The sequence below is a fragment of the Vulpes vulpes genome, unplaced genomic scaffold (assembly GCF_048418805.1).
Source record: "Vulpes vulpes isolate BD-2025 unplaced genomic scaffold, VulVul3 u000000643, whole genome shotgun sequence".
NCBI lineage: Eukaryota > Metazoa > Chordata > Mammalia > Carnivora > Canidae > Vulpes > Vulpes vulpes.
Genome location: NW_027325793.1, coordinates 497810 through 516115, shown reverse-complemented (window position 1 = coordinate 516115; position 18306 = coordinate 497810). Strand labels below are relative to the sequence as shown.

The 18306-nt window shown below is 38.9% G+C and overlaps 1 protein-coding gene and 1 pseudogene across 1 annotated transcript in view; both read left to right on the top strand.

Moving 5' to 3' along the window:
• LOC140597391 (FAS-associated factor 2 pseudogene) overlaps positions 1–10846 on the top strand; it is a 47112-nt pseudogene extending 36266 nt beyond the window's left edge.
• Positions 10847–11205: 359 nt separating this feature from the next.
• LOC140597409 (piwi-like protein 1) overlaps positions 11206–18306 on the top strand; it is a 35054-nt gene continuing 27953 nt past the window's right edge. The window contains exons 1-2 of the mRNA XM_072745668.1: positions 11206–11355; positions 11731–11788. Coding sequence (XP_072601769.1) covers positions 11206–11355; positions 11731–11788 — 208 coding nt within the window. The remainder of the gene's footprint in view (positions 11356–11730; positions 11789–18306) is intronic.

The window sequence follows — 18306 nt, the reverse complement described above, 5'->3', positions numbered from 1 at the left end:
GCTGTGTGAATCTCATGCACCCCCAACTGAGATGGGATGGAAAGGCACAGAAGCACTTCACCACTGTGGTAGTCTTTCCAAAATTCCATATTCCCAGCCTACTCATGACAGAAATATCAGACACACCCAAATTGAGGCTCCTGCAACAAAGTAGCTCACCATGGGATCCCTGGGTGGCGCAGCGGTTTGGCGCCTGCCTTTGGCCCAGGGCGCGATCCTGGAGACCCGGGATCGAATCCCACGTCGGGCTCCCGGTGCATGGAGCCTGCTTCTCCCTCTGCCTGTCTCTGCCTCTCTCTCTCTCTCTGGGTGTGACTATCATAGATAAATAAAAAAATAATTAAAAAAAAAAAAACAAAATAGCTGACCAACACATCCCTTCAAAACTGTCTATCGAGGTCACGGAAAACAAGAATGAGAAGCTGTCCCGCACAAGGCTGGTTCAACACTTGTAAAACAATCGATGTGATTCATCATATCAGCAAGAGAAAAACCAAGAACCATATGATCCTCTCATTAGATGCAGAGAAAGCATTTGACAAAATACAGCATCCATTCCTGATCAAAACTCTTCAGAGTGTAGGGATAGGGGAACCTTCCTCGACATCTTAAGCGCCATCTACGAAAAGCCCACAGCAAATATCATTCTCAATGGGGAAGCACTGGGAGCCTTTTCCCTAAGATCAGGAACAAGACAGGGATGTCCACTCTCACCACTGCTATTCAACATAGTACTGGAAGTCCTCGCCTCAGCAATCAGACAACAAAAAGACATTAAAGGCATTCAAATTGGCAAAGAAGAAGTCAAACTCTCCCTCTTCGCCGATGACATACTCTACATAGAAAACCCAAAAGCCTCCACCCCAAGATTGCGAGAACTCATACAGCAATTTGGTAGCGTGGCAGGATACAAAATCAATGCCCAGAAATCAATGGCATTTCTATACACTAACAATGAGACTGAAGAAAGAGAAATTAAGGAGTCAATCCCATTTACAACTGCACCCAAAAGCATAAGATACCTAGGAATAAACCTAACCAAAGAGGTAAAGGATCTATACCCTAAAAACGATAGAACACTTCTGAAAGAAATTGAGGAAGACACAAAGAGATGGAAAAATATTCCATGCTCATGGATTGGAAGAATTAATATTGTGAAAATGTCCATGCTACCCAGGGCAATTTACACATTTCATGCAATCCCTATCAAAATACCATGGACTTTCTTCAGAGAGTTGGAACAAACCATCTTAAGATTTGTGTGGAATCAGAAAAGACCCCAAATAGCCAGGGGAATATTAAGAAAGAAAACCATAGCTGGGGGCATCACAATGCAAGATTTCAGGTTGTACTACAAAGCTGTGGTCATCAAGACAGTGTGGTACTGGCACAAAAACAGACCCATAGATCAATGGAACAGAATAGAGAATCCAGAAGTGGACCCTCAACTTTATGGTCAACTAATATTCGACAAAGCAGGAAGACTCTCCCTGGAAAAAAGACAGTCTCTTCAATAAATGGTGCTGGGAAAATTGGACATCCAAATACAGAAGAATCAAACTAGACCATTCTCTGATACCATACACAAAGATGAACTCAAAATGGATGAAAGACCTAAATGTGAGACAAGATTCCATCAAAATCCTAGAGGAGAACACAGGCAACACCATTTTTGAACTTGGCCACAGCAACTTATTGCAAGATACATCCATGAAAGCAAGAGAAACAAAAGCAAAAATGAATTATTGGGACTTCATCAAGATAAGAAGCTTCTGCACAGCAAAAGAAACAGTCCACAAAAGTAAAAGACAACCTACAGAATGGGAAAAGTTATTTGCAAATGACCTCTCAGATAAAGGGCTAGTATCTGAGATCTATAAAGAGCTTATTAAACTCAACAGCAAAGAAACAATCCAATCATGAAATGGGCAAAAGACATGAACAGAAATCATACAGAGGAAGACATAGATATGACCAACAAGCGCCGCATCACTGGCCATCAGGGAAATATAAAACCAAACCACAATGAGATACCACCTCACACCAGTGAGAATTGGGGAAAAGTCACAAGACAGGAAACAACAAATGTTGGAGAGAATGTGGACAAAGGGGAACCCTCTTACTCCGTCAGTGGGGATGTGAACTGGTGCAGCCACTCTGGAGAACTGTGTGGAGTTTCCTCAAAGAGTTAAAAATAGACCTGCCCTACGACCCAGCAATTGCACTGTTGGGGATTTACCTCAAAGATACAGATGCAGTGAAACGCTGGGACACCTACACCCCAGTGTTTATGGGAGCAACGTCCACAATAGCCAAACTGGGGAAGGAGCTTCGGCGTCCATCAAAAGATGAATGGATAAAGAAACCGTGGTCTGTGTATACTATGGAATATTACTCAGCCTTGAGAAACGACAAAGACCCACCATTTGCTTCGACGTGGATGGACCAGGAGGGTATTATGCTGAGTGAAATAAGTCAATCAGAAAAGGACAAACATTATGTGGTCTCATTCATTTGGGGAATATAAAAAGTAGTGAAAGGGAATAAAGGGAAAAAGAAAAAAAATGAGTGGGAAATATCAGAAAGGGGACAGAACATGAGAGTCTGCTAACTCTGGGAAACGAACAAAGGGTGGTAGAAAGGGAGGTGGGCAGGGGTGGGGGTGACTGGGTGACGGGCAGTGAGGGGGGCACTTGATGGGATGAGCACTGGGTGTTGTTCTATATGTTGGCAAATTTAACACCAATAAAAAATAAAATAAATAAATAAATCATCCTTTTGTTCCAAGGATGGAACACACACACACACACACACACACACACACACACACAAAAGGACAAACATTATATGGTCTCATTAAGTTGGGGAATATGAAAATAGTTAAAGGGCATGAAGGGGAAAGGAGAGAAAATGAGTGGGGAAATATCAGAGAGGGCAAGAGAACATGAGAGACTGCTAACTCTGGGAAACGAAGAAGGGGTGGTGGAAAGGGAGGTGGGTGTGGGGGTTGGGGTGACTGGGTGATGGGACCTGAGGGGGGGCACTTGATGGGATGAACACTGGGTGTTATGCTATATGTTGGCAAATTGAACTCCAATAAAAAGAAATTAAAAAAATAAACAAACGAAACAAAAGAAAAAAAACCAAACAGCAGGTTTCCCTTTTTAATGGCTGAATAATATTCATATATTTTTTCTTTATTCATCTATTTGTTTATGTATAGTATGTTGTTTCCATGTCTTAGCTATTGTAAATAATGCTTCAATAAACATGGAAATACAGAAATCTCTTTCAGAGAGGGATTTTATTTTATTTTGGTTATGTAACCATAGGGTGGTTGCTGGATCATATGGAGTTCTATTTTTAATTTTTTGAGGAACCTCCATCCTCCATATTGCCTTCCATAGTACCCATATTGAATTACATTCCCAACCAACTTGCACAAGGATTCCCTTAACTTCAAATCCTTGCCACCAGCACTTGTTATCACTTATCTTCCTGATAGCCATTCTGACAAGTATGAGGTAACATTCACTGTGATTTTGATTTGCACTTTTGTGATGATCAGTAATGTTAAGGACATTTTCATGTACATATTGGCCATTTGCATATCTTCTTCAGGGAAAACAGTCTATTCAAATCTTTTACCCATTTTAAATCAGATTGTTTTTTGCTGTTGAATTTTCTTATATATTTTAGATGTTAAGTGCTGTTTGCAAATACCGTTTTCCTTGCCATGGGTTGCTTTTCATTTTGTTGTGCAAGAGTATTTTAAGTTGATATTATCTCACTTTTTTTTTGGTTTTATTGCTTATAATTTTGGTGTCATATATAATGCGTCATTGCAAAGACCAATATCAGGGATATTTTTTCCCTGTTTTTTTCTAAAACTCTTACGGTTTTAGGTCTTGATGTAATTGTTAATCACCTGAAACTAACTGGAATTTAAATAAAACCTTTAAGAAAAGATACCCAAAAAACGAAGCTTGTTTTAAGATATATGTTTCAAGAAATTCGTTTAAGGAAAGTGCAAGTGAGGGACGCCTGGGTGGCTCGGCGGTTGAGTGTCTGCCTTCAGCTCAGGGCGTGACCCAGGGTCCCGGAATCGAGTCCCTCATCGGGCTCCCTGCGGGGAGCCTGCTTCTCCCTCTGTCTGTGTCTGTGCCCCTCTCTCTCGCTCTCGAATAAGTAAATGAAATCTTTTTTTAAAAAGGAAAGTGCAAGTGAGAAACACCATTAAATAAATAAATAAATAAATAAATAAATAAATAAATAAATGTTTAATTATGTCAGCACGTTGATGTTATCCATAGTTCTCCACATTTAAATTTTAGCAATATTGTAGCTAATATAAAAGACTAGGTGGGCATATTGCAACTCTACCCCTTAATGGGTGTGTGACCATACAGAAGCTGCTTAATTACTCATGTGTTTCTTTTTCTGTATGAACAAAACATGAAAATAGACATCTACATTCTATACCTTAGTAGGAATGAAATAGCATAGGTAATATTTACATGAAATAACATAGGTGAGAGCCCCTTCCCCTCCCTATACTGATAGTACTTGGCACAAGCAGGTAGTAAGTAATTGATATATTGTTCCCCTTTGTCTTCTTATGCTCTGTGTCAGAAAAAAACATTCATTGAAGAAAAGTTGTGTTGAGAGAAAGGATCTTTTCAGCAGTATGAGTTTTAGGTAAGACTTTTGTTATACTGTTGGAACTGCAATTAGTGGATGAGAAGGGCTCATACGTACTTAGCTAGTACCGGGCCATCTCTACACCATACTACTGTCTTCTCCACACAATTCCATAACTGCCTCAAAAAAGGAAAGGATATGCCAAACTTTTCTCTTGCTATGAAAAAGTTTTTTTTTTTAAGATTTATTTATTTATTCATGATACACATGGGGGCGGGGGCGTGCAGAGACACAGGCAGAGGGAGAAGCAGGCTCCATGCCGGGAGCCCAATGCGGGACCCGATCCCGGAATTCCAGGATCACGCCCTGGGCAAAAGGCAGGCACCAAACTGCTGAGCCACCCAGGGATCCCCTGAAAAAGTTTTAATTGAAAACCAGGATTCTGGGCTGAATACAGCTTCAGCAGATTCCCCATTAAATTAGAAGGGGTTTTTCATTTAAGTCCTAGTGTTGATATGTCACTATGCTCTGTCACTTTGAAAAGCGATAGTGCTTTGTTATCAGCACTGAGCCCTGACAGGCTTTTGATGTAGACTTAGACTAAAATAGATTGCCAGAATGATGAAGGCGCTGCTTACCTTCTAACACCTCCAGGCTGTGGATGTGGGCAAAGGTGCTGACCTATTGCTCTGTCCAGCCCAGTGGGTTTGATCATCTCCAGCTGAATATTTTCACATTTTAGATTGTAAGTTGAAATTGTAGAAGGGTTGATAGGTTTTCAACAGAAGCATGAATGTTACTGATAGCATATGATTTATGCCATCTAGAGACTTAATTTCTTAGGCAAATTGTTAATAATTAATTCTTGCCCTTTAACTTATACATTCTATTTAGAAAGTCTTTAAAGAAAGAAAACCGTACTTGGTGAGTTATAGAGGAAGTTGGCCTGCCAAAAAACATAGTCATTCCTTGAATTAAACACCATGTGCCAACCTTCTGCCAAGCACTGAGTTAGGTGTTGCAAACAGAAAGACAATTAAGCGTACCCGTCCTCAAGCAGAGAGATATATACAGAGGTAGATACTTATAAAATAATGCAGCAAGTGAAATATTATGCATAGAATATTACTGAAGCACAAAAAGCAATTATCTTGATATCTCTTAGGAAACAGGTAACAGAAATAGTGCATGTGTAACCAGTATCCTTGTTCCTAATGACCAGATCAGCACATTCAATGTATAGCTGAATGTTTAGATTGATATGACATTACCTTTCTTGGCTAGGAACAAGATTTCTCTTAGGAGAGGCTGAACATGCATATTCAAATAGAGTTTGCTATCAGAAAAGTGGAAAGGTTTTTGAGGGCTCAGAATTAGTATTTCTTCTTACATTTGCCACCCCACCCCCAGACACGCACACAGTTTAACTCTCTGTACACCATAGTGTCCCATGCCTTTCTGCTGTTGGCCATATAGAAAATAAATACTTTTTGAAAAAGCTTTGCTCTATAACATTTCCAGGCTCCTTCATGTGGGCTCACTTTTCTACTCAGCATGTTTCTCTACATTAAACTCTGGTAGATATGATAAGCAAGTAGCTAAAGAGCATTTAAAAGAGTTTACACTGTGAATGGAAAAATACAGATTTTACTGCCTTTGTTGCCTTTTAAAACTAAACCTCTTCTTGAATGTATTTGTATAGGATTTTCATAGCCCTCCCCTCTGGAGCAATGTTTTAGCAATGCTGCTCTGAGTTTTAATCACTGGATATTTGGTTTTTTCTTCCACACTAATTTCAAATCACAAACTAACATTCAAATTGAAAACAGTAATAGGTTTACAGTCTTTCAATTTACTTTTAACTTCATGCTATCTAAAAAAAAAAAAAAAAACTTCATGCTATCTTTTCAGAGCATCTGATCAAGTTTAACACCATTGGATAGTTTAAAACTCAGTTTGCAGTAATCCACAGCCCTCAGAAATATTTGACTTCTACCTAAAAGTAAATAAAGGTAAAAAGTCTCTACATCTTCAATAAAAGTTTTCAAAAATGAATCAGCCACATGTTTTGAGTCCCATCTCTGTGAGCAAATTTCCAGAATAAATCATTTCTGGGCTTGGCTGAATTCCAGAGCACTGCAGGTCTCAGTCCAGAGGGCTGCATATATATGCAGATTGGCCATTCAAAGTTAAGGAAATACCTGCTTTCTATATTTATAGATGCTGCCACTTATATTTTGCATTTTATATGATCATTTCCTTGTCTACCTTAAACTATTAAGTTCATGAGTATGGGAATCTCTTCATTGTATTTCCAGCCATAGCTCACTCAGTACCTAGACCAACAGTAGGCACTCAAGGAATACCTGCTAAATCGCCAAATCCCGTGTTTAGGACTGTGAGTGAATAATGGGAACAGAGTTGTACTCAGATGTTAAAGATGACTTCGTATATATTGATCCCTAGATATATGAAGTCAAAAATAACAACAATAAGGAGGGCTTAGATAACTAAAAGTGTTCCTAGAGTAGTATAGCAAATAGGTTCCAGGGAGCTTCATGGACGCTTTCCCCTACCTCACTTATTAACTGGCATTAAGGTAGGAATGTATAGCACAATGCTTCCTTTAAGCAACAAACTTTCAGAAGTATTGCTCCAAGACACAACTCACATAGCAAATAAAGTATAATGTCTTAGAATGGTCTTTAGGACCTGAATTTCTAATTGAGATCTTGTTTTAACATTTTCCTAACTCACACACACACACACACACACACAAACAGGGCATATGCAATATATACTTCTGTGTGTGTAGGTATATATATAAGAAATAGCAATGCTATCTATATACAATTGATACATATACTAATATATATGAGTAACTATATATTTATACATTATATAAGTAACATGTTTGTAATATTTAAATATTACATATGTGATATCTATGTAATACAAACTTATTTATTATAGAAGTCATAACTAAGTTATTAAGCTGTTATCCCTTTTGACAATAAATATCATCTCTCTTGGTCTTACTTACTCTCTATTTCCCAGTTGGGCTTTTAGGCATTTGATGGTGAGAGAATGAGTTAATTTTACCTCTCTAAACAAAGCCAACTGGGAAATGGCTTGGATGCCACCATGGAGGTAATAGAAGATGCCCAATTTTGGTAAATAAAAAACATGTGACTAGATGTCTCCTCATTATTTCAATATTGTATAAATAATACTCTTAAAAATATCAAACAGATCATAAGAATATCTTATAATATTTCAACTCCAATTTTATAGAGAAACACAAATTGTAGCTGTCAGAATGATCCTCTTTCCTAAGCAAAACAACTAACGTAGCAACAAGGTGTATGAGGAGATCAGCAATTTATAAAAGGACTACCTTTTGCTTCTAGTTTTAAATTCTTCACTGGGTCAAACTGTGACTTCATGGCTACTTATTTAATGTGTGTTTGTGTGCATAGGTCTGTGTTTTCTTTCCAGTTATGTTGCCAGTTTATTCAGCAATTTTACCATTTTGACAAAGCTTATGGATTTAAGACGTTTTATAGCAGAATTATTTATTATGAACAAAGTTTCATCTTAATAAAGATGTACTTGTATGGACAAGTACATTTTAATTTTTTCAAGATACATTAATGAAAAAATATTCTGGATCTGTTTTCATTCTTTCTTTTATTCTACACTCCTTCCCCACAAAAAAGTATGCACATATACATAATTATTTTTTACATAATTATTAAGACAAAATTAATATGATTCAGTCAGAGTTCAGGTATGACATTTGTTAATTCATATGGCTAGTGCTCGAAAGGAAATATTATTTATATAAAGGTAGTCTTATAGGGCTAAGCAACAAAAGAAAACCGAATTGAATATGGCAAATAACATGGAATTAAGTACTGTTTCAAGCGTAATTTTTTTTTAAATGTGGTCATTCTGCACTGTTATTCATTCTGTTCAAAGAAAAAGCAACCTTGAGTAATGTATTTTTAAAATCAGCAACTTAATTAGAGGAAAATTTTTAAACAGGCAAAACAAAACAAAACACCCAGAGTATGAAAATCAAAACAGGAAATTACGTTACAATAAGAGGTAATCAAATCATTCCTTTAAGAAGCGTAGAGGCGGCGGCCAAATGGCAGCGCCTGAGGAGCCGGATATAACCCAGGAGCAGACAGAGAAACTGCTGCAGTTTCAGGATCTAACTGGCATAGCAACTATGGATCAATGCTGCCATCCCTTGGAACAGCATTACTGGGACATAGAGGCTGCTGTACAGGACCGATTGAATGAACAAGAGGGTGTGCCAGATGTTTTCAACCCACCTCCATCCTGACCCCTGCAAGTTAATACAGTTGAGCACAGGCTCTACAGTTAGGCTATTGCAAGACCACAGCCAAGGGGGCTGCCTGGATGGGGTTATTACTTAATAATGCTTCCATTCCGATTTACCTACACAATACTTGATATATTTAGGTTTGCCCCTCGCAGCTGGGTCACTGACCCCGTTGGGGACATTGTTTCATTTATGCTCTCTTTTGAAGAGAAATATGGGAGGGCACACCCTGCCTTCCACCAGGGAACGTACAGCCAGGCACTTAACGATGCCAAGCGGGAGCTTTGGTTGCTTTTGGTTTGTCTTCATGGAGATGATCCCCAGGACTCCGATGAGTTCTGTTGCAACACACTCTGGGCCCTGAAGTTATTTCCCTAATAAACACTAGGATGCTTCGCTGGGCATGCTCCGCAAATAAACCTGAGGGATATAGGGTCTTGCAGGGTTTAGGAGGGAACACCTATCCATTCCTGGCCTTGATTATGCTGAAGGATCAGAGAACGACTGCAGTGGGACCCGATGACCTTATTAACCAGCTGACATGTATCATGGATGCAAACCAGACTTACCTCGTGTCAGAACGCCTTGAAAGGGAAGAACGAAATCAGACCCAGGTCCTGCGACAACAGAAAGACGAGGCCTATCTGGCCTCTCTCAGGGCTGACCAGGAGAAGGAAAGGAAGACACGGGAGGAGCCAGAGCTGAAGGGGCGCAAGGAGGAGGAGGAGGTGCAACAGCAAAAGTTGGCAGAGGAGAGAGGTGCGCGGAATCTACAAGAGGAAAAGGAGGGGAAGCTGGAGTATCTGCCCCCAGAGCCTTCCCCTGATGACCCTGAAAGTGTCAAGATCATTTTCAAATTAGCCAATGATTCTCGAGTAGAGAGATGATTCCACTTTTCGCAGTCTCTAACAGTAATCCATGACTACTTCTTCTCCTTGAAAGAAAGCCCTGAAAAGTTTCAGATTGAAGCCAACTTTCCCCGGCGGGTGCTGCCTTGCATCCCTTCAGAGGAGTGGCCCAACACCCCCACACTTCAGGAGGCCAGACTTAGCCACACAGAAGTTCTCTGTTCAGGACCTGAAAGATGAATGACATTTTTCTTCCCTCTCCCCTCCTAATCCCTAAACGAAATGGAGAAACAAACAAACAAACAAAAACCGAGAGAGAAATTCATATTATTATTATAATACAATATTTTTTTTAAGATTGCTGTATCCTAAGGGAGGATCAGAAACCATGCAGCCCAAAAGAGTCACCACCTGTGTGTGTGTGTGCGAAGGTCAGCAGTGAACGTTCCCACTGGCAAGCCCACCCTTCCCTACTGCCTCTGCACCACACACCTTCCAAAGAAAGGTCGAAGGACTTCGACCCAGTCATTGTCCCAACTGGGGAAGGGGACATTCCCACTAGTTCTCATTCATCCTTGCTTTTATGAAAAATAAAAGTGGAAAAAAACATCTATCAACCAGCTACTACTGCAGCATCTCCTGACGACTTGCTTCTCCCACCACCAGAGAAGAGGCACAGAAGAGAGATGTTCCTTGAACTTCCCACATTTTATGAATAACTTCTAAATGTTTTTTGTTGCTTTGTAATGACCAAAGGAATGAGACTGACAATGTTGTGCCCCTAAGTAATAAGCAGGTCAGCACAAGGTGGGTGCAGCCCAAAATAGTCAGTCCTGCTCTGCTTGTCCAGGGGTAGGGGGTTTTGTTAAATTTCCTGAGTCCCACAACATAGCTGGGTTTTTTTTTTTTAACTTTATTTGATAAAGAGCCAATTCTTAAGCCCATGAATTCATGCTCTGGGCTCCTTAGCCCACAAGAGTGTAATAAAGGTGACCTGGGCTGGTTTGTGCTTATTTTTGCCATTGTCCCTCTCACATTCCTAGAGAGGTTGTTCTTTTTTGTCCAACTCTTGCTGTCCTTTCTTACCATCTATGCGCCTCGCTTGGAGTATTGGGAGAAATCTGGAGTTCATTGCCCCACAAAGTCTCTGTACAGATATCCCCATATATGCAGTGTGAACTCTGTGTATACTCATTAACTGCAGTTGTCCCTTGGAATCTGTACTAGATGGTTACTATGCAATCTGAACCAAAGGATAGCAGCTCTTCATTCCTCTTCTGATGTGTACGTGCTCTTCCTGCCCAGCCCCGAGTGTTCCTGAATTGCCAATCTTGGTGCCTTATCAAAGGACTAGCAGGGTCAATGGTAGAACCAGCAGAACCCCATGATGGTGCCCTGCCTGTATCAGTGGGAGAAGTGGGTGGTGGTGGTGGTGGTGGTGGTTCAAGGATAGAACTAGAAACCTTGAAGGGAGCCAAGACAGAACTCCAGGTGTGTGTAAACTGCTGGAAGGTACAGTTAGTTTCTGATATAGCCACCTGCTGGAGGCAGGTTTTAATCCTCTCCCTCTATTGCTGTTTTGAGGTAATAGGGGTTTTTTAACCTCTGGATGGATGTCCCTTCTTTGGTTGAGTTTATGGTAATGGGTACATGGGTCATGCCATGTATTATTAACAGATGTCAGCATGAGCTGGCAAATATTCCAAAGTGTTCTATAGCTAGACTGGTGCAGACTTGTAACACAGCAACCTACTGAAGTAACTGGAGCCTAGCATGCTTTGAGGCCAGGCTTCATATCAAGATAAAACATAACGTGGTAGATTTGCAGTCTCCAAAGGCTTTCTCTCTTGCTTCCCTAAAATCTAAGGGCAACTCTTTCTCTTTTAGGTAGCAGTGATGTACGTGGCTTCTCCTCTGCATCCCACAGTGGTTGGGGTAAACATGGGTAAGGGACAGAATAAGGAACCTCACAAGGCACCACCTAGGGAGCCCGGGAATTACCCAGTGGTCTTGGCACAGATGTCTAAAACACCATCTCTAGGAAAATTTAATTTAATTCTGCTCCTCGCTGCCGATTATTCCATTTTGTTTACTGCTGCCTCAAGGCCAGATGAGTGGGAAGTCACTGTCTATTGGCATGAAAGGTAACTGGAATGGATACCAGGATAAAGCATGTTCTCTATTCAGCCTTATGTGAAGTCTGCTTCATGCTTACAACCATGCAAAGAGGAATTTTCCCACATAACTTTGAGTCTCCCTCCCTGTCAAACTCATAGCTATTTCCCCGGCAGTACACAGAAGGGCAGGATATTAAGGGCCTTCTCTAGGTTGGGTATTGTTTTGGGTGTTTTGCCCACACATCTTTGGGAAGTTGTAAAACTTTTTCCTTAATTCAGTCTGCATCTTATTCTACAACGTGCACGTTATGTCTCTTGGCCTTTCAATACTTGTTCAGGGAAGGAGGTCAGATGCCAGACTGTTAAGAAAAAGTGTATGTCGGTACGGTTCTTGGGATGGCCTACCCATTTACTTTAGGTTTCAGGAAGTTTTATCTGAAGCACATGTTCCTTCCTAGTCCATGTGGAAACAAGCCTGCTTTGCTCAGACCCCATTCCTGTCTCCTTACCGTAGGGCTGCTGCATAGGTGTCATCTCCCTTCCTCCTCCAGGAAGGATGCACATTTTGTCACTTAAAGCCAGTACAATCTGTTACTCCCAAGGACCTCGGAACTCCATGGGACCTGCAAGGGAGAAAATACTGAGAAGCCGATGATCTGCAAGGATTCGCTCATTTCCAGATCACCTCCGGGTTATTTCAGCTGTTTATCAAACAGCAAGCCATCAGCCTAAAAAAAAAAAAAAAAAAAACACTTGTTTCAAGTTCTCTTCTGCATCCCAAAACTGACGTTGTAGATTCAACTGAATGACATGGGAAATGACCAAGCAAAGACACCCAGTTGGAGTCCGTTGAATTTCTGCAGTTAGTGGGGCATTTCTGGTCTTTTCTTCCACTTCTGCAGAATTTCCTGCAGCAAATACTTCTTTTGTCCTTGCTTGCCTCCACTGTGATGTTTGGATAAAAAATGATCAGAGAATATCTCTTAAAAAATAATAAGGAACCTAGAATCTTCAGCTGAGCAGTCATTATGAAAATTGCTAATGGTGCCAAGGCCAAGGAAAGAGTTTCAGAAAATGACTGTGGGAGGAAAGAGTGATAACCCCCAGAATGCAAAATCAGGGGAGTATTACCTGGTGCTTGAACAAGGAGCTCCACTTTGCAACTGTTTCCTTTTTTTTTTTTTTTTTTTTAGGACTTGTGAGGAATGCAGCAAACAGGAAATCCCTCCACAAAAGATGCAGTGTCCCAACTTGGTACTGCACTTGAATAGTTTACGTGATAATTTACTGAAGAAATCTAGTGTACTTTAAATTTTTTTCATAAAAGTTCCCATTGTGTTGTAGGTTAACATTAAATGTTTTATACAAAAAAATCATTTTTAATCATTAATGATTAAATCATTCTGGTAAAAGATTAATATCAATGTAGTATGAATAAGCCCATTATAAATAGCATGTTGTCTGAAAATGGAAAGAAGAGTTTAGATACATGAACCTGAAAGTCATCACTAGAAACCATTAAGATACCTAGAATTTTCATCTGAATTCACTCATTCTTAATTGATCATTTATCTATCACCAGTAGGTTGGACTTTTGTGGGGTTTGGGATAAAAAAAGAAAAAAGAAAAAAAACCAAACTCTCCTTAAGTAACTTTCATTCAATCAAGAGAAAGAAAAAATATAAACAGGTAATAGCAACATTCTCTATCTGTATACAAAATGCTTATAGATGCTACTTATTTATTATATGCCCATGTCAGAATTTGTTTTTTTTTAATTTTTTTTAATTTTTATTTATTTATGATAGTCACACACAGAGAGAGAGAGAGGCAGAGACATAGGCAGAGGGAGAAGCAGGCTCCATGTACCGGGAGCCCGACGTGGGATTCGATCCTGGGTCTCCAGGATTGCGCCCTGGGTGTAAGGAAGGCGCTAAACCACTGCGCCACCCAGGGTTCCCCCATGTCAGAATTTGTATACATAAACCAAGTCAGGGATGCTGGCCACCTCTTTGAAGTTTTTCACCATTTTACCCAACTCTTCATTCTTGTTTGATAGTTATTAAACACCTGAGGGGAAGAATCTAGTAAAACCAAAATATTTAAATAGTCACACAATGGTCATTTTGACAGAGATGTTGCTGGTCATAAACCAGTCATGTGGGGATCCCTGGATGGCTCAGCGGTTTAGTGCCTGCCCTTGGCCTAGGGCGTGGTCCTGGAGTCCCGGGATCGAGTCCTGCGTCGGGCTCCTGGCATGGAGCCTGCTTCTCCCTCTGCCTGTGTCTCCGCCTCTCTCTCTCTTGTCTCTGTCTCTGTCTCTAATGAATAAATAAAATCTTAAAAAATAAATAAATAAACCAGTCATGTGAATTACACCAAGTTATTTTGCAGCTGATTATACAGCTGTAAGTACTTCTTTTAGTGATTGCATCAAGAGTACTAATATATACATCTGGATTGGAAGACTGAGATGCAGTATTGAGGTGGAAGGCTTATTTGAAATCCATCTGCTATGGATTTTAACTTCACCAGGGTGGTAAAATGATCTGAACCACCTAATCTACTCTAGTATCTTCTCCTAGTTTCATAGGGAACAGCAGGAGAGATACAAAGTTGCGAGAAATCCAAAGTTGGAAACCTTTTCATGTAGTGTTCCTGAATCTCAAGGAAATCCAGCTTATTAGTTTCAAAAGAATCTTTCAGCCACTACTGCATCTGTGCTTCCATCTGGGTGGGGACCTAACTGAAATGTGATTCCATGTTGGAAACCAGTATACAGAAAAGTCAGTTCCCAGCTTCAGAGGAGATTGGCAGAATACAGTTTGGATCCAGGTTCAGTAAGTACAATTTGCTAGTTTATTTTAGTTTCCAAAGCCATCCAACTTTCATTTGCCCTGGCTCTTGATTTTTTAGAAACTTGGCAATAGAATGATCTTATTAAATAGATCCTCCCCTCATATAAGCATCTTCAGATTGAAAGGCCACATAAATTTTGTTTTTCAATTCTAAACGCATACAAGATTTTTATCTGTCCCATTATGGATCAGACTTACCTTTCGTTTCTCCCTAGCTCTCCTGTATTTTTTTCTGTATTCATTTAGATTTAATTTTTTTAAGGCAAGAACCATGTATAAGGTGACTTATTCATGTTCAAAATCTTAGTACTTAATACAAAATCTGGCATATAGTCATTAATCAATAGCATTATAGTTAATAATACATATTATGAGGAAAACATTTTCTATTAACATAGATTACTTTTCAGGCCTATCATATATGACATATATATGTATATACACATGTATACACATATCTGTGATACATATCTCTCTATATGTTACAGTAATAATTGGTATGTGAAGTTGTACCTGCACATATATATATAATCTCTATCAGATTCCCTAGCCATAATATCAACACAGCAAAGAATACATCTTAATAGAAAGATTTATGATTAGTAAATTAAACAGAGAATGGCAATATGACCCAGCAATTTCACTCCTAGGTATCTGCTCAAAAGAATGAAAACTATTACTCAAACAAAAAATTGTATGTAGATGTTCATAGCAAAATTCACAATAGCCAAAAGGTAGAAAGGATGCAAATATCCACCAACTGAGGAACAGATAAACAGAATGTGACATAATACATACAAAGAATATTATTCAGCCATAGAAATAATGAAGTCCTAGCACATGCTACAACACGGATCAAGCTTGAAAACTTTATAATGAGGGAAAGAAACCAGTCATAAAAGTTACATATTATATGATTCCATTTATATCAAAAATCCACCCTGACACATACATAGAGACAGGAAGAAGATCTGTGGTTGCCAGGGGCTGGGCTGGGCACGAAGTGATGGGAAGATAATAGTTGGTTTCTTTCGGGGTTGATAGAAATGTTTGGAGCTAGATAGAAGTGATGGTTTTCACACATTGTGAATGTAAAGTAAATGCTAAATTTCACATTTGAAAGTGGTTAAAATGGTAAATTGTATGTGTATTTTACCATAACAAAAATATTTGTGCCAGAATTGCTGTTTAATCAAACTACATTTTAAAAATTAAAAATCTTGAATTCATTATTTTTTTCTAGAATTATATAGCAGTTATAGCTCACCTGACTTACTTGACTAAAATCATCTTTTTTTTTTATTTTTATTTATTTATGATAGTCACAGAGAGAGAGAGACAGAGACACAGGCAGAGGGAGAAGCAGGCTCCATGCACCGGGAGCCCGAAGTGGGATTCGATCCTGGGTCTCCAGGATCGCACCCTGGGCCAAAGGCAGGCGCCAAACCGCTGCGCCACCCAGGGTTCCCTTCTTTTTTTTTTTTTAAGGAAACTTCAGTCTATTGAAATCTCTGTTCTCTATCGATGAAAATATATCAAAATCATTAATTACTTTAGTTCAAATGATTGATTGTTATCCATAGTTCACCTACTCTTTTCTTTTCCATTATAATAACTAATTCAATGCTGTTCCTTTGAGAAAAAGGCAGGTTTTTTTAAATTAAATACTGAAAATCTAAATATTTTTGTGGATACAATTAATTTTTTCAAAGAAAATTATTTTAAAAGTTTTACCTGCCATTGCTTTGTAGTTCATAATCATTAGAATTCATAACATAATCATTACTTTACTGTCTTATGTCACTGGATAGAGATCATCAATATGTAAATTATATATATAATAGATGGAGTTATAAACACTAAAAGTATCGAGTCAATGGAATAATATTACGAAGGAGAGATGATGTTGAAATTATGGTGGTGTAGATGAGCTTCACTGAAAAATATAAACTTTCACATGCATCTAGAAAAATTGATAGGATTTGATAGTTTACCATAGCAGGAGAGAATGATGAACATTCCAGGTGTCCAGGCAAGACAGAAGATGCTTCAGGATTTCAATATCTCCATTGTAAATGATTGAAAATGCCTTGCCACTATTTCCCAGCGTGTAACTGCATCCACCCATACGTGTCCTGTACACTCTGGGATGAGAGATCTTTCTAAAAGACAAATCTATTTGGCCTAATAATTACAATAGCATGCATTTATGCAGTGGTTACTTTGTCCCAGACACTGTTGTGTCTTCACAGTTAAACACTTAATCATCATAACAATTGTGCAAGATTTTTCCTTACCCTGTCAAAATACTTATAAATATTACAAGAAAATCAGATTCTGAATCCTACCATGAGCTGCCTGTATCTTCTGACTCAATGTTCAAACCAAATGACTCAAATACAAGAGAAACAGTAACTTATCCAATTATCTAATAGGTACTTACTGAATGCCACGTCCTCTCACCCCTCCATATGTCTTTGTCTGTGTGATGTCTGTGGACTCAAATGTTCCCTACTACCTTCTTATTTCCTCTGCCTTTTGTATGAATGTACATTCCCTCTCACCTTTGAGCAGTATTCTCTGATGTAAAAATAGTTACACTTTGTTTTTATGCCCAGGTTTTGGCTATTATTTATAAAGCTGTGTTAAAGATTCAAATATAGTTCTTTGTGTAAACATATATTTTCATTTTTGTTGGGTAAGTGCCTATAAGAGGAATTGCTGGATCATTAGGAAAGTCAAGTTTAACTTTCTGAGAAACTGCCAAACCACTCTCCAAAGTGCAGTGGCACATTTCATTTCTTACAATCATTTTGTCCCTCATCTTCAACAAAACTTAGTATTATTGGTTTTATTAATTTCAGCCATTCTGCTGAGCATGTAGTGCTATCATATGTGATCTGGTTTGTGTTTTCCTAATGACTAATGATGTTGAGCGTCCTTTCCTGTGTATTTTCCGTTCGTTTATCTTCTATGGTGAAATGTATGATAAAATCAAAACCCCATTTTAATTAAGTTACTTGGTTTCATACTAAGGAGTAGTAAGTTTATTTAGATATTCAACTTACATGTCCTTTATCACATATATGTGTTACAAATATTTCACTTGAATTTACAACCCTGAGGTCAGGAGTCCCTCGCTCCACTGACTGAGCCAGCCAGGCTCCGTAGCCTGCTTTACTTTTTTATACTACTTTGGACTCTTATTTTTCCTGAATCTGTGTGTATATACTTTTTAGCAACTTGGGAAAATTCTGGCTATTTGTTATTCAAATATTTTGTTCTTACTCTGTGTCCTTCATTTTCTAGCAATCCAATTACATGAATGTATGCTCTGTTAATATACCAAGTCCTTTGTTTTTAAGCTTGGTAAGAAAAGTCTTGGGAAATTTTTATACTTAATTTAGCTTCAAAACTAAGGCAGTATCGTGAGGACTCTACTTAATGCCCTGTGTATCACTAGATCTTTCCACACTGGCAAGTGGACA